Raw genomic sequence first — 23619 nt, 5'->3', positions numbered from 1 at the left:
AGCTCCATGCCGTTAGCAGGGTCAGCGCTGGCGGGGGGTAACGACTGGGCGTCAGACCCAGAACAGACACTGATGCCTTTATTTTTTGGAGGAATATCCTTAGAAAATGCCACATAACCTTTCTTGCGCATGTGCTTCCTCGTTTGCAAACCAGGTTGCACGGCTTACCTGGCTCGGAGGGGGCTGCAAAGGTGCCCTGCTCCTTGGACTGCTCCTGGTCCAAGAAGCAGCAGAGCAGTGCTACACCTTGTGTGACAGCATCTACCACTGCGGCCCAGCGAAACAATCCTGCCTATAACGTGAGGATCTCAAAGAAAGCAAACGGACAGGGATTTGACAGTACTGCCCAGATCCCAGATGAATCCAGGACAAAACTGTGTCTTCTTTGAAGCCTTCCCAAGCACCCACCTTGGCAGAGCTTACTGCAGGGCTGCCACGGGCCATACGCGTTCCAGTAAAACTGCTGAGGTTTGTCCTCAATGGGGATATTAAACGTGTAACGAACGTCGGGATTGTACAAATTGCCCACTGATAAAACCTGAGGGGAAATAAAGAGGAAGCAGAGTAAACCAACAGACTTCGCTGCCCACTGTTTTCAGTCCAATAATGCTGGGCAGACTTTTCCAGACGCACAACATATACTTCACCTGAAGCGTTATTTCTTGCTCAATCCGATCTGTAGAATTAATCCTTTCAATAGTATTATCCGATCCGCTGTATTCGATCACAGCATTCCCAACTTTGATTTCCCTTTTAAACATACTGACGACAAAGTCTCCATTTAATATAAAGTCTCCTTGACTGTTAGATAAGGCTGCATAGGTGCAAAAAACAAGAACTAAAGACGCAGAATTAACTCATACGTACATAATAACGTGGGTCATGCGCTGTCAGGGCTCCCTCCCTTTCACCGGGGTGGGAGGAAAAGCCCACTGGCACTCTCAAAGAACAAGGATGTAAAGAGAGCAGCAGAGCTCTTAGAGACATTGTGCCGTCTCCTTTTTCCACTGGAGAGCCTCGTTACAAACGAAGGCTGAACGCCTGAAGGTGTTGCTAAGTAGTTCCCCCATCACCCAGGGCAGAGGGATACCCAAAGGCACGCCGGGCCGGCTGCTGCGCGCCGCGCACGCGGTCTGCATCCCCTCGCACACCCCTGCCCAAAGCTTTTTGTTAGCAGCGAGGATCGGGTGGCTCCCCTCTCTTGCTTCCAGGTGTGTTCTTAGGGTAAATGTATGTACCCTAATTGCCCAAACGCTGTTTTCTAGTAGACAATTACAGGGAGTTTGGTCAGTATCTCCCTCTCTCTCTCCTCCCCCTGTACTTTTTATTATTCCAAATCTTAAGGTATGTGAAAGCACCGAAGGCTTAAAGCCTAAATGCTTTATAAAAGGAACAGTTTCCTGAAAACAGCAGTCTGCTGCACAACTTCACACTAATGCGATTATGTAGCTAATTTCCTAAGTTAGTTTCCCCACCATTTCACCCATCACAGCTACATTACTACAAAGCCTCTGTACTGAAAAATCTAAACTTAACACCAAAACACCAAAGGGAAGGTTTTTACATCGAATGAGGAGAGATAATGAAGCAAAACACTGCTCAGTAGCAGACAGACATAGATGGAGGGGAAACTCACAAAGCAGACACTATACTCAACCAAATTCCACACTTTGGAGGCTTTAATGTCATCAGGCAGCAGTAAAACTCATTAAAGGATTCCTTCCCGTTTGCTGTATCTCCTACAACAGTAGGTACACGTCTTGGACTTGATGACAACATCAAATTCCTCCTAAATTGTTAAGCAACTACAAGGTTCACAGTACTGAGGGCCCAGGATTTCACACTCAGTGAGCTGCAAAATAAGTGGACACATGCACGCTTCTCATTTGCTTCTAGTCAGGCCTAATGTGAGGAGATGCTTTCCCAGCAATATTAAAGCAACATTAAAGACGACTTGACTTCATTGCTTCCCAAGAAGATTAAAGGCCCTCCAAGAAGAGCTGAGAAGTTCTTTGGGGCTCCTTCTGGGGTGAACCAGTTTGAACTGGCACAACACGGGGAGGATTATTCTTCTAGAAAAGATGAATAATGAAACGTATCTCCCTCCCCCGGGATGGAGAACTATCACACCTCAGAAAGGGTTTCTTGGTATCAATGCGCATTCATGCTGCACCATCTCATTTGGCTGCTGTCAACGTGCAGAAACTACGCAAGGCGGCTGGAAGTGAACGGCCGCATGCGTGCAGGGACAGACAGCCTGGCATGACCCCTGTTCCGTCTGGGAACGAGGAGAGGGAGGACCCGCTCAGCTTTTAACCTGAATGAAGGGTCCAGCCACACGGAGGGCATTTCAAGGTGACAGCCAAAGCTGTCAGCACCGTTTCCCTTTGGTGCACGACAGTCTCCTCTACTTGTTTCTCAAGTGAGTTCCTTTACCTTCAACAGGCTGGGAAGCACCAGCCTAGTCCCATTTTTAACATACCCAGTTACAGCGAGCACTTAGGCTACGCCCCATATTTTGCAAAAACACTCAACAACTTGGGGATTTTGTGAGGCGAAACGAGATGAAGTGCCTGTATTTACAGGGATGTAAATACAGACCCCGTGCTACTGGAGCGCAGCTGGCAGTGCCAGCCATGGGGCGAGCTGAAGAGAAGGAATCAAGCTGGAAGAGCAATCATCTCCCTGGGACTGCCAGGGGCCACAGCCTGACTCCCTGCTCCGTCAGCAGCCTGGACAGGCTCTGAGGGACACAAACAGGGCTCAATGGCAAAACCAGCCTTCAACTGGCATGTGTAACATCAGTTGCAAGGTGTGGTTGTGTTGTCTCTGCTGTCGAACCAAAACAGAACTGTGGCAGAGGGGTTGGAACTAGATGATCTTTAAGGTCCCTTCCAACCCAAACCATTCTATGATTCTATGGACTACGGATCAGCATGGTGGAAAAGAGACACATGGCCATGCTAAAAGGACATGTGTGCGCAGCAGACTTGTCTCACACAGCACCACAAGCGTTTTCATCTGGCTCTAGAGACATACCCACAGATTAAAGAAAACCTTGACTATGAGTGTCCAACAGCCAAAGGCCAAGTTATTGTTAAATTTAAATCAAACCAACACCTTTGGAACAGGGTATTTCATTACAGTTACGTATTGTTGTCAGGCAGGGACAAGAAGGGCTCAGTCTAAGTGAAATCAGAATCATTATTCTCAGGGGAATAGAAAATAATTTCTCTTTGGGTTTGTTTGCACACACGTCTTTCAGGGTATGGCATATTTACTCTCCAGCCAAGGCATGGTGACAGCAGAGATGTGTTAAGTCGCAATGAGGAGACTCCAGCAGAACTCAGAAGCCTGTTTGGTTCCCAGCTTAGTGCTTTAGCTCCCACCCACAGCCTGGGCTCCATAGTCCTTCCCAGCCCCAGATATTCTAATGAGTTACTTCTTATAACCTAAGAGCCTCCCAAGCTTTGTATCAAGGATGGCATGAACAAAAAGAAGGAGCAAAATGAGGTTCATAGACATGTGAGAGAAATTACTGATAAGAAAACACCTCCCTTAAATGAATTCTTCATCCTCCCTAGCAGAGAGCAGCCAGTAGATGTATCACCACAACCAGACAATAAAGCAGAGTTCTGGACTGAAACAAGGACTGCAACTCACCCAGGTAGTTGTCATCCTCTGGTTTCCCTGAGTAACTGTGCTGACGCACATCAATATTTGTTGCACCAGCTGGGATGCGGACCACAACGTTATAGCCTAGAAGAGATTTAACAGGAAGTCAAGGCTATTACACAGACATTTCATTTGCTTTTTACAGGGGGAAAGGAAATGAGCAAAATCACCTCACATTACACAAGCCGATACTTTTCATTTAGGGATAGCATAAATAGTTATAAAAGGGAATACGCTATAGCTAGAAGGATTTTGCATTCTACATCAGTGTTTTTGGAGATTAAGTGTGGTAATAGCTTTTATAGACTCGCATTTTTCACTATAAAGTTTTTAGCAACAGATTCTTACCATAATGCACCGTGTTAAATGTGCCTGCAACAGTTTTGCATGAAGAATTATCCCCACCACAAACACCACATTTATCTCTTCTTGCTTTTGAATTCAGCACATGATCGCATCCAGCTTGCTTTAAGAGAGGAATTGAAAAAACTAGATTGAGCAAATACAGACTAGAACAGCATTTACAAACCTCCCAATTAAGGCACGCAAAAGCTTTGTATGCAAAAGATTGCCGTGAGACAAATTGTTCTGCTTCCCCACGTTTTTCCGCTGATTTACAGCGTGGCCATCCCACACCATTTTCAAACAAAAGGCTTTTTTTACAAAGTGAGAACCAGAACTGCCGTTTGCACCAGGCGATGCCCTTCACTAGAGAAAACTTCTTGCATTGGTTGCTCCCATAGAGGAAAGTATGAAAAACAATGGTGAATGGAAACGTAAAGTGCTCCGGGGTCTGACCGGGAAGAATTGGGGCAGAGCACAGAAGGAAGCATCGTTTGGATGCGGACTCAGACCTCCCCAGCCCTCAGTGACTTAGGACAGACGCACAGACATCCTCCACGCACGACTCTTCTGCAACCCTGGACATTGCCACAAGCTTCAGACCAGCCGGGGTTTGCGGAGCCTGCGGATGCTGCCGGCAGCCCCAGCACAAAGCGGCCACACCGATAACTGGCTGGAGCAAGGTGCGGGAGCATCAGCCTGCCACGTGGAACTGTGATCGCCCTCGCTAAAGAGAAGGGAAAACACTCACCCGGCAAAGGCCCTGCACGCAGATGTCGTTGGTGTCGGGTCCGCAGGGCGTCCCGTCGATGACACGATCCCGCAGCTGGTAATACGCCGTGTTTCCCGCCACCCGGCAGAACAACTTGCACCGATCCTTCATCAGAACTGGGGATGGGAGGGAGGAAAAACCAGAAGCACGTTATCCCAACACCATCGCTCCGACCCAGCGATGCGGGAGGCAGGATCTGCGTGTTCCCCGCCCGCCACTTACTGCCGCTGTATTTGGGCACCCAGCGCACGTTCGTGGGCAGCCCATTGATGTTAAAGTGCTTCCCGTCGAAGTCGGCACACTGCTCGTCCCGGAAATCCTTCTTCAGCTTCGAGCACGGTTCGGTGTTGCAGGATTTAAACTTCATGCGACGACCCACGCAGTATTTCCCACCGTTTTTAGGCCTGTGGAAACAAGACGTGATTGCAGTTCTGCAGCCTGTTCAGGGTTCACAACACCATTTTGTGGGCTCTGTCATGGTGCATGTCTATGATTAATGTCCCAGGCTGACAGCAGGAGAGGTTATGCAGATATCTAATAAAAAAGATCATATACATGATGCTAAAAAGAGATGAAAAAGGGAATATTTGCTCTCTGATGAATGCAGAGTAGCGAGAGAAGTCAGAGAGGAAAAAGCACCTTCCTCCCTAACTGATGATTTAGTTTCACACTGAGGGTTCCATACGAGACCATCCCTCCCCAACCCCATCAATCCTATGGATTTGGTGGCTGAGAGTTTGCATCTGATCTAGCAGGTTGCAAATAACCAAACATCATGGCAGAAAGGAGAAAGGGCTTCCCTGCAGAGGCTGAAAGGCCAGGCGGCACTTAGTCCTTCGGGATTTCTAGGGCAAAATGGTAGAAGAGTTAATGCTAGACACTTTTAAACAACTTTGTCTCCACATATTCCAGAAAGTACCAAAGACAGCCAATAAATACTTCACTCCCATTTTATAGTAGGATGACTCTGGTAGAAACTGGGGAGAGTGGTATCATCCAAGCCACATAAAAGCCAGCGGATAAGCTTAGGAGGAATTCTCATTTTGAATTTCCCGACTCCCAGATCCAGGGGTCTAGTTGTAAAACTATTTTTGTCCTCGTACGTAGACGGAGCCTTTGCCAGACAATAGTTTGCTTCGGGGACCGAACAAGTCTCTCCCACTCCAGCCACTGTCAGCAGCGGTGCAGGAGCGAGGTGCGCACGGACGGCATCGGAGGGGCCCAAGAGGAGGCACTTCTCTGGTGAGGACTCATTTTCAGCTACGGTAATGAGGAAAGTACCCTTGGGATACAAGCTATCCTATTTACTGTCTGTTCAAAGGAGGTTTCTTCTAGGAATTCAGGCAAGATTTCATATGCCTAACTGTGTATATAATGAATTGTAATAATAAAATAAAAAAGGATGCACCATGTTTGAAATGTTCCAAAAACACCCTACTGCCTCTGTTGGTCTCTCCTGAAACTTCAAATGACATTGGGAGGGCAAGCCGGAGGCTTCTACAAGCTCTCACCATTAATATGCATGACAAAAACTGCAGAACCACCCTAACAGCTTTGCTTTTCCCTGATGTTACAGAAGGAATGATATTGCAATCTAGATGAAACGTTGCCAGGGTCAACTTGGGCAAAGCTGTAATTATCCAAAAGGGAAAAAAATATCACCAACTAGGACCTGCACCGAGAGGAGATGAAGTTAACGTGCACCTCAGCCATCAGCATGGGCAAGCCTCCCCCCTGAGGTTAGCCCTGGCTCTTGCCTTTAACAGACCATTTCAGAGGAGACAGGGGACGGCAAGAGCATCCTGAGCAGTCAAGGCCACCATGTCCTGACCATATTGTGCCAGGGCACATGTACAAAGGAAGAGAGCAGCTCTCAAAGTCCAAGACGATGTCTGTGCTCACCACCAGCCTCTGCTGCAAAATAACCAGTAACCCTATATCTTCTACCCAGCCCCTGAACAAAACAAGTGCCTGCGCTAGCAAGAAGTGCAGGTCAGAAAGGCAACATGCTGGGTGCTGAAGTCCTGGCTCCCACATCTCCTGCCCTTCAGGGGCTTTCCTTCAGGATCGGGTCTGCCTCGCTGTGGGACCAGATGGTCATCGGTGCCCTGGGATGCTGGAAGAGCACATCTTCCCATTGAAGGGAAGGAAGCTGGTCTGCACACTCAGTGACCCTCTGAAACATGAACTGAGTGATAAACAGGAAGCATCCCTGCCCTTAGCATGGAGATGCCACACCACACGCAATCACAGCACCTTCTAACACCAGAGAGATAAAACCCCTTGCATATGTATGAAGGTCTCTACTCATAGCGAGTCAACCAGCTCCTACAGCTAAACACAATTTCTTAGCATCTCTTGAAGTACAGACACATTGACCACCTATGAAGCCCAGCAGTGCTTGTTCTCCCAGAAACAACAATTCTTCACTCTAACGTTTGAAAAACTATTTGTGGCTCGAGTGGCAGAGTTCTCCTCAAGTGGGGAGATAGAGGCACACAGAGGGGTTTGCGCTTCCCTAAAGACTACCTGCAAAGCAGGGAAGGGCAGGCACACTTGCCCGTACTCCATCAGCACCACGCTAGGGACGTTCACGGGTTTGGCAGAAGGAGTTGCCTCCTCCAGCAGCCGCAGGTGAGACGCAGAGCACCACCACCAGCTACGCACATGGGATTTTTTTCCTGCCAGCACCCTCTCCTCACCAAGATACACACTGCTGATCCCCCAAGTCCTATCCTAAACGCTGAGGGGTAACTGGTGGTTACAGTTAAGCAAGTAACAGTGATAAAAAGCCCAAGTAACTGCCCGGCGTAGGTTTCAGTTTATGGACTGGTTTCACACCAGCTCCTGTCAGAGCAAATCTAAACCCGGTTCCTACCGATTTAGTCTATTCTCCACCTTGGTACGATAAACAACTTGAATTAATTTCACTGATTACTCTTGGGACTCCTCCAGAGCTAACCCAGGGTAGCAGCCCCTCCGGACACATCTGGGCTCCTCCAGCCTCACAGGCACAATGGCAGTTTCTGGGGGTTTCTCACCACCGAAGTCCTTTCCGTAGACTATTCCCATGCAGGTGCATACCTACCTCCAGCTACAAAGGGACATCTCAAACATCTCGCTACAGAGCGCCGAGGGAAATTTCTCCGCTGTGGCAGCAGCACACTCCAGACCTCGGTGAGCCCAAATTGTTCATGGGGGAGTTCACAGGATTCATCATTTTGACTTTGGAAGTGTTTATACCGCAGCAGGACTGTTGCCGGTTTGACAAAGGCTCTAAATTATGCAAACCTCGAGCAGGGCATTTGTTTAAAAAAATTGCAATTACACATTTTAAATCACCTTGCTTTCAATATAAATCAACTTAATTAAAATGAGACTTTCAAATATTAAGTTAGTTAAGAAGAACATGCAGAAGCCTATTTTTTTTAAAGGTATATCTAACAAAATCCAAGATCTCAAGCTACTATATAGATTCCTTTTCTCTAGACATAACCCATGAGATTGAGATAACATTGAACACATGGACACACACAAACTGAAGGATGCTAAAACTTGCCATCACGTTGCCAGACCGCCAGCTTTGTAACTGTGGCAGTAAATCTCCCCGCAGCCAGCGTTCGGGGCTGAAGCACGCTCATGCTTCTGACATTTCAAAACAGCCCCTAAACACCTTGACAGTTTTAGGGTGTTTTAACCAGCATTGTTTTTCACAGAGTCTGAGTAAACAGAAAGAGCTGACCCTGAAAAATAAGTCAGCCTCATACAACATCGATTTTCAGCGCCGCGAAGAATACGGGATACTTCACACTACGTAATATCTTTATGGATATCATCAATGACGTACGGCAGAGAGAGAAGGGAATGCAGCGCATGCAGAGAAACCTCCTTCTTCACTCTCGATTTCCCTTCTCTCTGCATCATCTACTTGATCAACTAACGGCCCGTCTAGACACACTTTCGATCGAGCATAATTCCCCTTACAAGCTCCTGTAGACACTCCGGCTTTGTTGTCTTCCTCCTAGCACGTCAGAAACTCTGAGGACACAGCAGACAGGTCTGGGGAACAGTGGGGTCCTATCCCCACTCCCACTCCAACGGGTCTTAAATATACGATGTTTAATGCATCATCTGCAATTACTAACCTTGAACACTTTCACTTGCAGATCTTAAGGCAGTGCCCAGCTCTCAGCAGTCCAGGAGCACCAGGTAGAGGCATCTCACCGAGATGCGCTGTTTTGGGGGTGCTTTGCATGTGCTCAGCCCTGGAGAAAAGACCCTAGAGACCAACTGTGGGGTATGTGTGTCCATCTGCACGTCTGCCTATGTGCCTGTGTTCAGGCAGCGACTGCAGAAAAATCCAGGAAGCTCTAGAGATCAGTTTGAGATCTTCTTTGCAGCATCCCGGGAAGCCCTGGGACCGGGAATGGGTACATGTGCTGCCAGTGGCCAGCAGAGTTATCTATAGATGTGTTTACATATCAAGCTCAGCTTTCAGAACAGGTGGAAACTTTTGTGATGGACTAAAACACAAACGTGATCAGACTCACATCTAGAGATAACACTCCCCCATCCAGAAAGCCATTCCTGAAAACAGGGCTCCTGGTATCGACATCTTATGAAATACCTCTTTTCCCCATAATTCTGCAGCTGTGCCTTGTTTTGAAAATCAGGGCTTGCATCACAGACCCCCTACGTGACGTGCCGCAGCTGTGCGCTTTTGTCTATACCAGCCAGCCTTGAATTCCCGAGTGGGCAATCTTGGTGAGAAGGGTCTGGTCTGGCTAGCTAATACATTCCTTCAGCGTATGTCAAAACACAGCCTGCTGCCGTTTCGGAGGCTTACAGCTCTTCCTACAGCCCTGCAAGATACTCATCCACGTAGGTGTCAGAGCACATTACAAACAGAGGCAGGAGCTGCAGCTATGTTTTCTGTACCATGGCAGGGGGGTAATTTTCAATGTGAGATTTAACACAATATTTTATCGGAATGCAAGATCCTACCCTAGCTCCGTATGCACAGAAAAAGCTTCAAAAAAACAAACCCATCTTTGCATATGAAAGACCTAATGAAAACTATTTCAGACCTTACTCAAGGCATCTGGGTTGGTTTGCTGCCTTCTACTATGCAGGAAAAACAGACGCTACATCTATTCTATATATTTTGAAGGATTTTGAAAAGTGGAGAGGCAGGAGGGTATCCAGTGGCGTCTCATCCACTTGCATCATCTCAGCAGCCCCCACAGTACCGGGGACGCAGACGGTGAGAGCCCACACTACGATGTCAAATTTCAGGGACAGAATAGACTCGGTGTAAGCTCTGTGGACAGTGCTAGCACAGCCGACTCCCCACGGAGACTTTGTGAGGGGCTGGAGAAGAGGCCAGTGCCAGCTACACACTCTCAAAAGTGGGTCTGGAAAATAACCACTATTAAGGACAACGCAGGGGATTTCTCAGGCGGCTTGGTGCCTAGCGTATTTAGGTGCTCTTGCAAATCCCAGTCAAAGCAATACACCTCACAAACCACCAAGATATAAAACACAAAGTATAAGAAAAAACTAAATTTAAAATCCTTCAGCTAGCCTTTAGGATAAAAGAGATTTTCTATCACAAAAAGCTATTGGTCCAAACAGATGCCTCTCCAGAAGATGGGAATGCTGCTCACTGATAGCATCCAAAGGTTCGGCAGCATAGCTATTTTTGTGTGTGGAAAGATATTTTATTTTTGTGTCTCCATGGCTACTGGAAGACCATATGGCGTGTGCTAACTCAGCACTTTGCACTTGTGTGTTTCTCAGCATCATTTTAATTGACATGCTGGTGTCTGACTCCTTAGCCTCAGCCCTTCTCTTCTCTTTCGACACTCGCCCAGCTGCGCTGAGCCAGCCTCTCCTGTCACCTTCGCTACCGGTGCCACAGGAAACAAGCTCTCCGTTCTCCCATTAGCAGTGATGTAACTGTCATTGGTGCATCACTAACGGCAATTTCCTTGGCAATATGCCGTTCAACACCAATGATGAGAAACTGGAAAATTGCCTGCTCAATCTTTTTAAGACCCCTTGATTCAACCAGCTCCACAGACCCTCTCTCCTCTCCATGCCTCAGTCCAAATGAGAGCCTGGAAAGCATCCTGCCCACCCCCTTCTTGCTCTCATGGGCTGAAAGGAGGCAGTTAAACAGAAACCAGCACAGTTCACAATTTATGTAAACAGTCTGTTTTCATACCAGTTGCTCAACCTATTACTAATATTTTGCCGGCCACACATTCGTCTCCTTAAAGCCCACGGCAAAATTCCCTGCCGTGGGAATTCAAAGCGGGCAGGATTTTGCATTCCAGGCTGATGGCAAACGTTTTTGAGTGCCACTTTTTAATAGGGCACAGATTTCTGCTGAGGTTTGGCTAGTCTGCACCAGCTGACATGTAACTGTATAAAGGATCAGCTGCAAAAGCAGCCAAAAGCTGCAAAAACCAGCTAAAGCAGGAATATAAACAGCAGAAAACTATATAAAGGATCTGGCCTGTAGGAACAGCTGCAGAAGCAACCAAAGCAGGGGTAAAAGGGTGAAAAATCAATAAAAGCATGGCTCCTTCCCTTCTTCCTCCTTTCTGATCCACAGCTTTGGAGGAAGCAAAACACCTTTGGAAGCGGGACCCCAGCTGTGCCTCCCCAGGAAAACAGGAGGTGATAAAACCATGCAGATATTAGCTTTTTTCCTTCTCTCTCCGTTGAGCAGATCCCTTTTTAGTGCACTTCACCCACAAACCAAACCTGTGACTGGCTCCTCCCTGGTTCCTGTGCCGCTTCATCTGTGACAGGCAAAGCCACCGGTCCCCAGGGCTGGGGACAGCCGAAGGGGATTTCAGCCCATTTGGGCAACCCAGTTGCTTCTCCCCAGTTCACCCACCGGTGCTTCCCCTCCGTGCACTTACTCGGGCCTGTTGCACTCTCGTATCGCCGTCTTTATGCCACCGCCGCAGGTTCTCGAGCAGGTCCCGAAAGGGCTCCACGTCCCCCACGCTCCATCTATCACCGGCGCCTCTCGCTCTTTGGGCACACACATCCCAAACCGGCAGTGCTGCGTGCGAAGGAGAGAGATGGGAAAGGTGGGTTTGCATTGCTTTCACACCACGAGCCGACCACTGGTGACCAGCCCGGACACCAACACCCACCCCATGCTTTTTTATTTCTCAATCACTCCTTGCAAGATGCAGCAGAGATTTTGCAATCAAATAAAATTGAACTTCTTTACTTTCTGTCTGTCATCCCCATTTTCCTCTCTGCACCCTTAAACAGAGCAGCGAAGGCAAGCTGCTGAGTCCATGGGAGTGATTTACGGGAAGACGACTGAGGACAGCAGCAACCACTGAATATTCCGTTTACTGGTGCCGAACAGCACGGCAACACTCGCAGCACTGGCTTTTCAAAAAGCTGCTTATCTGATTTCCTGGAGAGCAGCAGGAACCACACCATGCCGGGAGGAGACAGGCAGCAGGGAAGACAACAGGGAAAACTCAAATCTCCCCACAGCTGTACAAAGCCCCAGAACAGAAAAGGGAAAGGAAACTTCCAAAATCAAAGGGCAAATAGAACAGAAAAATGAATTCCTCAATCCAAAGTATTTTTTTTTCACTCAGCCATAACATGGGACTTGCCAAGGCCTGGCCTGCACTTCTGTTTTCCAGCTATAACTCTTGTTTTCTTTTGTTTGGAAAACTGGTTTAAATTATCTTGGCAAGTCCCCATCCTCCATTTTTACGGTATAAATTGTATCCCTTTGGGGTATATTTGCTAGTTCGACTACACAGACTTCTGGAGAGGTGAGATCTAGAGGACAGTCACCTCTAGCCCCACCAGAGTGGATGGAAAAGTGTCCCCAAGACCGGTGAGAGCAGGGCTTCCCTCCCACCGAACAGTGCACCCTAAAGCAGATTTAAACCCCAAGACGTGCTTGTTTGCTGACAGATGCCTAAATCTTTGCAATTATAGGAAGTCAAAACATCGCTGATTGCTCACAGATTATAAGAGGGTACAGACTTAAAGAAGAAAACATGTAGTGCATCATTAAGACATTCCTTTGCAATATTTCTCTGCACCAGATGCTGTTCAGGCAGGGAAACACCCCATGATCTTTCTGGCAATGGGGTCAAATTTACTGGTGTGCCATGTTTTTCCAGCCCTTTCGCTAATACTAGAAACAAGGTTGTATCAAGACATACCAGGAGCTCATCCTCCTTTTTAGAGATCCTTACGAATCACCTTAGAGAAATCTGCCTAGCAAAAGAGAGCAAATTCAAGCTATCCTGGGAGTTGTGCACCCAGCCCAGAGGACACTGGCTCCACAGCACGTTTAACACCTTTTTCCCACGATGGCCAGCTTGCCACGTTGCTTTGCTGATGAAGAAAGCTGATCTCAGTTGCATTTGCCTATGGGCATGGTTTGTGGGACAGCAGAGCATGGTCTCCAGGCTGCAATGTGCCCAGGATTTTATTTTATCTGAAGATATGATTCCCTAGATAAACACTGGCTGAAAAATATCTGCTAGAGTAAAGGACAGGAACAAAAGAAGTCGAAATGCCTTCTTCACTGCAGGACAAACCCTTATAATGCACAACTCCTCCTGGCATTTAGAGGGTTGAAAAACAGCAGGATGGGGACCCCCTATGCCAGTCTGCTATAGGGCCAAAGAGGTCCGTCAGCTATCACCAACATACAAAAATACACAACACCAATCCAACAGTGCTCTCCCAGTGGAGAACTTCTCGCAGCAATGTTGGTGCTCACAGCTAAATATATAACCACAGTCATGCTTGGCAGCAGTGACCCAGAGAAGACGAGTGAATAGCTAACTAGTGAGTGTACACAGCTAACAGACCGCGACATGACCTATATGTCTCCCATCCGATGGTGGAGAATTAACCAGGAAATCACCTATGTCCCTCGATTTTATTAAAAATTGGGGGTTTGGAGTTGATGGTAAATCAAAGGAGGGGAAAAAAAAAAAGAGCAGCTGTTTTAAATAAACAGTAAGATTATCTTATGGAAACGCAATGGCGTTTCTTGGAACCATGCTGTGAATACTCTGGCTGCGCAACCTTCGTGCCTTTTGTATTTTAAAAATAATTTCTAAGTTGAGTTACAACAGAAAAACTAAAAAGCCTGCCAGGGTTCTCCTTCCTATGAGCTTAGAGATCAGAGAATGAAGAGAATAAAAGAGTTTTTGTCTGGAGCAAGTTCAAAACAACTTAGACACACAGTTGAGCAGGAGAGCAATGGCAGCGATGGGAGACACTACAACAGACTTTCCTTTCCTTTGTCTTGCCACTGGAGTCCCAGATAATTCACCAAATCCAGCTGCCATCCTTGGGCTGACTTTGGCTGAATAGATTAGCAGGGGGCAGACAAGTGCCGTGAAGCTTCATGCATGCATAACGTATATGCTACCTGCTGCCATACGGCAGGAGACAGAAACGATTACTATTCCTCTCCTCTTCTTTCACCATTCTTTAAACAACCCTGAAAACCACGAGAGATAGAGGCCCGAGTTTACGACCCTCTTTATTTCCTTGCAGTGATTTATTTCCACCCGACAAGGCACTGGTGCTGTGAAACACTGTAAACCATCACGACTGGTGCTCAGCCAGCAAAGGCCAGACTCTGGGCTGGGCTTATTACTTGATTTAGCGATATCAAATTCAGTGTCCTCACATGCAAAATATGCATAAGCTAATACACCCATGTTGTTTTAGTGTCCTTGATTTAAGAATAAATTTAGAGCCCAGTTAAATCTACATCCCAGTAGTTTTAGCTAGATTTTTCTTAGCTATTCAGGCTCCTTCATTTCCAAAGATATCTCCATAAAAAATGGCATGGTATTTTCTCCATCTGCCAACCCATATATCATGGGCTTTAAACATGCAGACTGGAGGCGAGGCATTAGTCAGCAAGCAGCAGTTTGATGGGGCTCCTGGCCACAGCAGAGTAGCAAAATAGTGATTTATTCCAATAAAAAGCACTCCAGACTCGCACCTCAGCACTTCATAAGCCCAAGTAAACACTGAGGAAAAGACAGTTTACGATGATCCAAACCTTAAGCTTGAATTAGACCAACACACAGATAAAAGAATTACTCTGTAAAGCTTTTCTTTGAGAATACACCCAAATGCCTGAACATGAGTGGACTGCATTAGCTTTTCTTAAGAGCCCATCTGCTCTCAGCTGAGAAGTTCAGGTCACACTTGTCCGATTTGTCTAAACCTGTCAAATTGTCTAAATTTGTGCACTGAAGTGTTTTTGCTTACACGGTCGTTATTAAGAGCCCTGCAGCTGGACACTGCCTTTCTGTTGACACAGGGTAACTGGGAGGACATGCTAATCTGCTCACTTGCAGTTGTTGGCACATCGCTCTGGTCATATCTGAGGGTAACGGTGGGTTTGTTGGAACAAAATCACAGCCCAGATTTTTGGAATTTCAAGAAAATAGTTATTTCTGAACTTCCAGAGGTGAGCAGACCCCAAGCTCACAAACTGAAAAGTTGAAGACACAATGACTCAAGTCAAGGGGACTCAACAATAAAAACAAATGTGTTGACTACACTTTTCCCTAAGAAAGGAAGGCAAATTGATACATTACGCCCATTGTCTTGAAGAAAATCAGTCAAGTGTCATTGAACAACTGACTTTTCAGACACGTGTAACAGAAGACTAATTACCAAGGAGATCCACAGCCTGTATGGAAAATTATATCTAAAATAGAATCCACATATTTTTATTAAAACACATTAGAAAGACTATGAATTAAAGTGTTGACTCTTTCTAAAGAAAACTTTAACTGTTGATCATTAATAGCCAGAAAACCAAATTTTTAAGCAGAGTAACATCACACTATTTTTACTAGACCCAGATGGAGAATATTTTTGTTCAGACACAAATGATGAAAACTAGTCAGCGTTTTTCTTTAAAAGCTTCAGTATCTCAATAAAAGAAAAAGAAAAGTCCTCAACTATTTTTCTTCAGATCTGCACAACTAAAACTAAAAACTAAATACTTATTCTAGAAACCACAATGTTAGCTGGAAACTAACATTGCACATGGAAATTTAAAGTTTCTATGAATTACTGCCAAAAACGTTCTGTACAGAAAATGCCAACCAGTTCTATATTTTACTCTGAAGTTGTCAAGATGAGAAGCCAGTTGGCAAGTTTATGTTACACAAAATTACTAATTGCTCCCATCACACAGGAAATTTCTAACAAAAGCCTAGGGAAGCTTTGCAAAAGTTTTGCCCGGGAGTTCGCTCAAGGGCATTAATTTAAAAAGATAAGTGCTGCAGAAGGAATACCTGCTTCAAACAATGTTATGCCAAGCAGTCAATTTTAGTTGGTTTATCTAGGATGGAGTTGACCGGTGCGCACCGGGCTTGAAACACACAGAGCTGCTTTGGGCTTCCACCCTTGCAGGCAGCAGCTGTGCCCCATACAACTGGCCATCGGGATAGGATGCTTTTTGACTGATATGCTTAGCCAGAGCCCTGGGAAACACAGCTACAAGGCATGAACCACCAGGTGTTACAGACCTTTCCAGGCTCACATTCTGTCCCATCAGCCCAAGGCGTGTGCTGGGTACGACATCCCTTGTGCGCACCATCGATGTTAATACACCAAAGTCGCCGACACTGCATCTGCTTAAATTATTGAAAACATAAAAATATTAAATAAATATGTGCCATGTGCCTTACCAGATAGATGATCCTTTATGAAATTATCCCCCTAGGATTTACAGTTAACTCACAAGCTTGACAATAACTTGATGGCTTGCGAGCCTCCCATTCATCCAACCCAGGAGGCCTTATTTTGTGCTGGCAAACACCAGGAAAACCAAGGTGTGGAATTTCACTTACCATATACGGGCACACTTGAGATCCAGGTCCAAAAATTAACTCACATTGTTGTTGACGTCATAAATCAAGCCCGGGAGCTGCTGAGGCAATGTGTAAGTTCTTGATGAAGGTTCATCAAGCAAACACTCCCCGTAACCAGTGCTGCAACACAAAGCAGAAAACCGGTGTTGAGCAGGAGACGATGAGACTAGAAGCCATTGGTGTTTTCCTGTGCCAGCCTTAGGGCAGCCGTGCACCACATTTGCCATATTTAACAAGCACTATGGCAGTTACCGCAGAGCCAAGCACAGGAGTGCAAGAGGGTGGCATTACCCATTCACCACCACCCCTGTGCTGTGTGAATGACTGTCCATCACCATGCAGTCAGCTACCCTGGCAAAAGCATTTCTGAGTGTGCACCACCTGTATTTTGCTGCTGAATAAAGCGCTGGTATATATTTAGAAAGAAAAAATCATTGATTAGCAGAAGAACCAGGGGACTAAGCTTCTGGATTTGCCAGGACACCATGGTGGCTCTGTTCTGCTCCCCATCACAACACACGGGAAAGCATCACAGCAAAACAGGCAATCGCTGTGCATCAAACCCACCCACGGGCTCTTGGAAGAGTGTTCCAATCATGGAGGAGTGCCAGGGCTTTATCTTGACCTGTGGAGCAGAAAGGCAGATTCAATCTGCCTCCTGAAACACAGCTCCATATCTGGGCTACAGGGCTTGGAAAACTCACTCTTCAGGTTCGAGAATGACTCACATTCCTTAAAAGCAATATCCATGGGGGAAGACTTATTCTTCCCCATAGAGAGGCCGGTCCTTGCCAGCTTATCACGAGGCTGAACTGGCAGGGACTGGATGCCAGGGGTGCATTCCTGCTCTATGTAAAGGATATGTGCACACACAAATCCCTGCAATTTCCTCCAAATGCTGCACACTAGGATTTCAGATTAACTGATGAACCCCACGGGATGCACGCGCATGGAAAAACAGCCTAATGCATGCACATGCAAGGCCTTACTCCAGAAATTCAGTGATGTATTTCCTACTGCATTTTGACCACATCCAGGGATTGGTGTAGAAGTTCAGCGTCGGTGCCATGACATGCTGTTGATTTTTACCTCCATCTTCTTTGCACTTATGATTGTCATCATGTGGCATGTTAAATCTAAGAGAAACACAGCAGCAAAAAGTACAGTCAGTTAAGTGGCAAATGTCAAGTATTTAGCATAGCAAGAGCAACAATGTGAACTAAATGCAAGCAAACTCAAGAATTTTTCCTAGATATGGTACTGAGAGATATGACAGAATAAAAGTATTAATATGCACATATTCATAAAGGTCAAGAAGTGTTGCTCAAACAGCGTTCCTAGCACTGTCTGCAAAGAGCTACACAGCACCCTGGTAAGTTCTCCACGCTGTGACTCCATGTATTTAGCTGGACAAGTCCTTGAGGGAGCCTGGAGTAAAGATGCAATTTCAGCTGCAGTTTCCATTTCAGCTGACGGCTGTGATCCTGCAGACAGGCTGGAGCCCAGCCCACCTTTGTAAAAACAGCAAGTTCTCTGGAATTGAGCCAAAGAGCCAAGTTTCTGAAGGAGATGAACGACCTGAGCCCACCGACCACCGGTGCCCGAAGTCCCTCGCATACGCTGGCAGCACCCTGTGGTGCTGCAAAAACGTCTTCTAATGCGGTTGAATACCTTGGGCCACGCTGATCCTTCACGTTGTTGTCTAAACAGGGCTGCACCAGGGCAGACTTGGCTTCTAAACTTTATGCAGTCAAAGCACCGACATGAAGCAGAAACCCACGCAGAGCCTGCGGCATATGACATACCGAAGAACGCGGCAAACGCGCAAATGGAGACCGGACGGCTTAAAGCGCTTTGCCGTTTGAAGCGGAGAAGGGGAAATGACCTGGCATGATCCTGCGTTCGAAGGCTGGGAAGTTTATATCCCATTATACCTCCAATGAACCACCTTTTCACTCGGCTCCCTGTAAAAGGGCAAAGAGGCATTTCCTGCTTGGAGCACCTCTAACCCCTCCGGCAGCTGCAGGGCAGCATCGGTGAAGGAAGTAGCCACAGGTTAGGTTGTGGGGAACACCAACCCTTTGGCGACTTTCTCTCAGGAAATCTTATTTAAACAAATACTACTGTGGTTAAAAAATAGACCGTCTCAGCCAGCTCTCTGTGCAGAGAAAGGAGTTTGAAACAATGAGAGATCTGTTCCCAAGTAGTCACCCGTCTCACACCTACGGACCTCCGCTGCAAACCAGGCGTGAGGCAGTTTGGGACTGAGTTGTAGCTGGCGAGTGAAGGACTATGTGATCTAAGATGATTTTTCTCACTATCCCTCTGAAAAAAAAAGGTCAAAAGCAGTTAAAGAATTTTCCATTGGAGGAGGTGCATCTCGAATGACAGCATCTCTTCTGGGGATGTCCAGCCACATGAGATTTTCCCCTCACGAAACAGTTCAGAAGGTAGTGGGCTCACTTACACATCCCCATCACCCACCAGATGCCGTGGTAAATTCCTCCCTTGGCACACGGCTGCTGCACTGCCTTCGGTAGCACCATGCATGGTCCTGGACCAAGCTGTGCTCTCGGAGGAGACTTCAGTCCCAAAGGCCAGATGAGATGTGCCTGAGTCCATCACCCTGGCCCTCCTGAGGCACCCAGCACCTCTCAGCCCTGGCCAAAAACTTGGCTAGTGCCAGTGGCTTGGCTGAGACACCACAGCTGCTGGGGCAGATCCTGCTGACATCCGCATGTAGATGTGAGAAGATGCAGCAATAAGGGACATTTGTTAGCTCTCCTCCCTTGCTTAGGGGCTGCTCGGAGTACCCTGCCACTCATCCTCCCCCAAACATGGGTCTGCTGGTTTTGCTGCTCACAGGTAGGCTCCAGAGCAACCCACCACCTCTCAGAGTCACACCACAGCTTCACCTTCCTCAGTGGTGCATGTTCTACCCAAGTATATCTCCTCTCAAATAATTAGGCTCAGCAGGTACCAAGCTCTAGCCTGGCGGGTAAGCTAGCATAAATCTTGGGCTATTTAAATGTAAACGTATTTACATAAAACATACACATGGCCAAGTTCATGTGCTATTGTGAAAGCAGTGCTCAGTCCGTTATCTTCACTAATTGAACAGCTCCTGTATGGGTCACAGACTGTGCCCAGCTCTGCCAGACCTAGGAGAGAACAAAGAGGATGATAGAAAAAGAAACGTTGCCCACCATTCAGCACAGGCAACTAACATTGTCACTACAAAAAAAAGTTATTAAAAGACAAAGGAAAGGTTTTCCTTACCCAGAGTATCACATTTGTCGTGCGCTCTACAAATATCCTGTCTGAAAGCAGAACAGACCTGACACATTAATTTTCAATGCAGCAGTGAGTTAAGGTACAAGCACAATAATAATAACATCCAAAAGCAATTCTTGGTCCTCCACCAGACGTGCCCATGCTGGCTGGCCACATCGTCCAGTCAGAGTCTGAACCAACTCCCTACCATAGTCAGAGTTTTCCATCTTACGTTGAACCCATGGGCAGACTTCGGACAGTCCTGAACCTCTCAAAGTCATCTCCCAGTATAGTGGAAACATTACCCAGTTCTGCTCACAGTTATGCTGCTCCCACAACTGCAAACATCATTACACCCACCTCAAGACCCAAACACTTCCCATCGCTGCATATATTACACGCTCACAACCTCTGACACACGACTGGCTACAGTTTTCATGAGAACATTCACCGTACCTGGTAACAAGCACAGCTGTGTCATGTTGAAGGTGACTTCCTTCAGGGTGGTTCTGGGATTGCTGCCATTGGCAAAAGTTTTTTAACGTTGTCTGGGCATTGTAAGATATTGCAGGACCATCCTAATAAGCAATACACATAAACCAGGTGTTTTAATTACTCATCGCAAATTTATTTTCTCACTACAAATGCCAGTGTTAAACAGAAGGAGAAGAAAACCACTTTCATTACCTGCTCATTATGTATCACGACCAATTTCACAATAACAATATTAATTAAATTTCCAATGCTTGGGTCTTTGTAGATAGAAGCTACCTGTTTCAAAAAGAAATATTTCGAATTATTGTTAATATTGAAGGAAAAAAACAATTAAGACACAGATGCACGTTTTCCATTTTGCAACCATTTCTCCTGAGCTGTTCTTCTGCCCCACTCAGTGCTCTGATGCTACTTGGAGAGACGTCCTGCCAGAAGCATCGTTTTAGAGTGAAAAAAACCTGCTGGTATCACAGAAACCCAACATTTCCTTCTGCGTTAACACACATTTCACCAAATTCCAGGATCGTTCTGCTCTGAGATACAATGACCACTGACCAAGACTGTCAAAGCAACTTATTCTCTCAAGAGCCTCATTTTGCCATGGACATTTTAAACCATGTATTCACTGCACTTCTACTGCCTAATAGGACAAAAATCTCTCCAGTGAGACAACTATGTTGGATGCTCACCTCCACTCACTAGGCATCTCCAAAGCTGCTTGTCTGGGAACTGCACTACTGCATCCTAGTACTAGTAGCTACTAAAACACTTGTCCTCAGCCTGGAAAGCCAACCCTAGCACTACACTAAGGATCAAGGTGACCACAGGCTGCTTCTCCTTGCAATAGCAAGGGAAGTCAGGCAACTGCATGATCTACTAGCATCAGTCCCCTGGAAGGCACAGTCGCCAAAGCATCTTTTTAATTCAGCTGCTATTTCACACGAGTCTAAATAAAAAGAGGAGTGCAGCGTGTGGACTAAAGGGCTGCTGACACTTCTCGTGCTGCCTGGGGTTTGGAAAGCTGGAATGGAGAGGTGCAGGAAGAGTCAGGAAACATGATGGGTCTGGGAAGGAAGACGACCCCAATTGGTGTTCCCCAGCCAAGTCTTACCAAGCTTTACTCTAATCCCAGCATTATCCCCACACCTAGTTGAGGCAAACCAATGGTATCGCATAAGACTGCAACAGACTGGAGACTCTGTGGGTGAATCTACTCCCCCTAGTTGAATACTCACTATTGACATTAATGTTAAGACATAGTGCTGTAGATTAGCACCATGGTAGGCGACCATCCTGCTGTCAGCCACCACCATCACTTCCACAAACCGAGGGTAGGACAGAAACCGCTTTGTTCTTCTGTGGCTCTTCTTTTCACCAATGTTCGCAGTCTTGTTGCTATCCGCAGAAAACGAATTCACTTCCAGGCTGTGTTTTAACATCTCCATGTCAGATAATATGCTGCTTTCTGCCCACTGTCTTCTCCAGTGTTTCCGCTTGTTCTTTTTGTGACTGTGTTCATGGTCTATAATTAAAAAGCAGACAAAAATACAAAGTACATTCTGGAGCAAATGGAGTTAATGCCACATGCACGTTACGTCAAAATACCTATTTACTTCAACCAAGAGTTAGCAGGCTCGTTCCAAACAGCTAACCAAAACAGACGAGCCCCGCGGAAGTCCACCACGTCACCCAACATCTAAGGCTTTTCTTAATTTTTAAAGTAATCTTACAGAAGCCAATGACACTTAAAGGCAGACACTCACATACAGGCTTTCCTGCAGAAGGAGGGATGGAGCCTGGGCTGCAGTTCAGTTTAGCTCAACGTGAGCCCGGTGATGGTAATTAGCCACCGTAGCGCCTGCGTGAGGATTCTGGGCACGTCCAAGGTGGCCAGGAAACCACAGGAAACAAAGGTCCAAATCCTGTATTTCTAACTCAGGCATGAAGGACGGCAGGATTTGGCCTTCATAGCGAAGCAATTATATATGATTTATTTCTGTCTCTAACAATAACATGGCTGGGCTTCAATTCCCCCCCTCCCTTTATTATTCTGTGCTACGGGAATGGTAAAGGTCATCTAATAGCACAGCTGCCACTGGCTAAAGAATAGAATTCAGGAAGTTTCACATATACTGCTTTTGATATTCAATTAGGCCAAACATAAAAGCAGCCTGAAAATATACTCCATGCTGATACAAAGACGACAAAGTGAAGAGGGAGAACAGGCAAATAAAACATACGGAACGTGTACAATTAAGATTTACCATCTGATTAGTATGTAATTATAGCATTATTTAAATGTAAGAGCAAAATCAGTCTTATTTGATGCCACTTAATTTTTAATCAGTTCATCGTAGGAAGTAGCTAATTGAATGTGATTCATCCATGAGAGACTGTTCGCTTCTGCATTTAATATAAAGCCAGATCTGGACTACTCATCTAAGACTCCAGGCTACAACCCTCACGCTCTTTGTAGCTTTAGTTTAATTTTGTCATGGTGGAGAAAAATATCACGTTTCCTTATCTGACCGACTGAGTAGGTTAGAGGAAGTATAATATTAGGGAACAAAGGAATATTCCATGCTCAAACAAGATTGAAATGATAGGAAACTTCTTAGCTATTTTTCCTGTGTTGTTTCCTTTTAGGATATTTTGTAATAATTTCCAAAAAAAGAAACATGAAATACATTCTGTAACATCAAGGCAGGCAAAGGAGGTTGGCCAGCTTGTACTCATCTGAAAAATACTGTCTTTTTGCCCTAGGTGTAAACAAGAAATAGAATATTTAAGAATTAAATCTTGCTTACTCTGCACTACCGAAGTCCTATGAATTCCCCTTTCTCGATACAGTTCAGACCACCTTAATTCAGCAGAAAGTCCACAGTTATTTGAGTAAGAATTCGAGAAAGCCAATGGCATTTGTGGTTATAATTGGATTGCCCTAGTTCCTTTGCACTAATCAATGCCCTTGTGTTGGAAAGGTTGTGGTCTCATGCTGGCACGGCTTCGTGGGCAACCGTGACATTATCCCGACTCGCTCAGTGCCAATCAGCGTGGGAAGCCAACTATGCATACAAATAACTTAAAGGTGAGAAGACGACCAGACCGAGGAGAAAGTGCTAACCTCAGCCCTTCAGCCAG

At 46.1% G+C, this 23619-nt stretch overlaps 1 protein-coding gene across 1 annotated transcript in view; it reads right to left on the bottom strand.

Moving 5' to 3' along the window:
• Positions 1-23619, bottom strand: part of ADAMTS9 (ADAM metallopeptidase with thrombospondin type 1 motif 9) — an 81236-nt gene that overhangs the window by 44622 nt on the left and 12995 nt on the right. Inside the window, 16 exon segments of the mRNA XM_086618925.1 lie at positions 409-538; positions 648-814; positions 3664-3759; positions 4024-4141; positions 4769-4905; positions 5012-5193; positions 11722-11867; positions 16366-16470; positions 16690-16739; positions 16742-16830; positions 17700-17846; positions 19766-19871; positions 19990-20030; positions 20440-20561; positions 20671-20754; positions 21714-22000. Coding sequence (XP_086475051.1) covers positions 409-538; positions 648-814; positions 3664-3759; positions 4024-4141; positions 4769-4905; positions 5012-5193; positions 11722-11867; positions 16366-16470; positions 16690-16739; positions 16742-16830; positions 17700-17846; positions 19766-19871; positions 19990-20030; positions 20440-20561; positions 20671-20754; positions 21714-21923 — 1930 coding nt within the window. The 5' untranslated portion in view covers positions 21924-22000.

This window comes from Tauraco erythrolophus, chromosome 12, assembly GCF_009769465.1.
Source record: "Tauraco erythrolophus isolate bTauEry1 chromosome 12, bTauEry1.pri, whole genome shotgun sequence".
NCBI lineage: Eukaryota > Metazoa > Chordata > Aves > Musophagiformes > Musophagidae > Tauraco > Tauraco erythrolophus.
The sequence above is the reverse complement of the archived record's forward strand: the minus strand, read 5'-3'. Positions and strand labels throughout refer to the sequence as shown.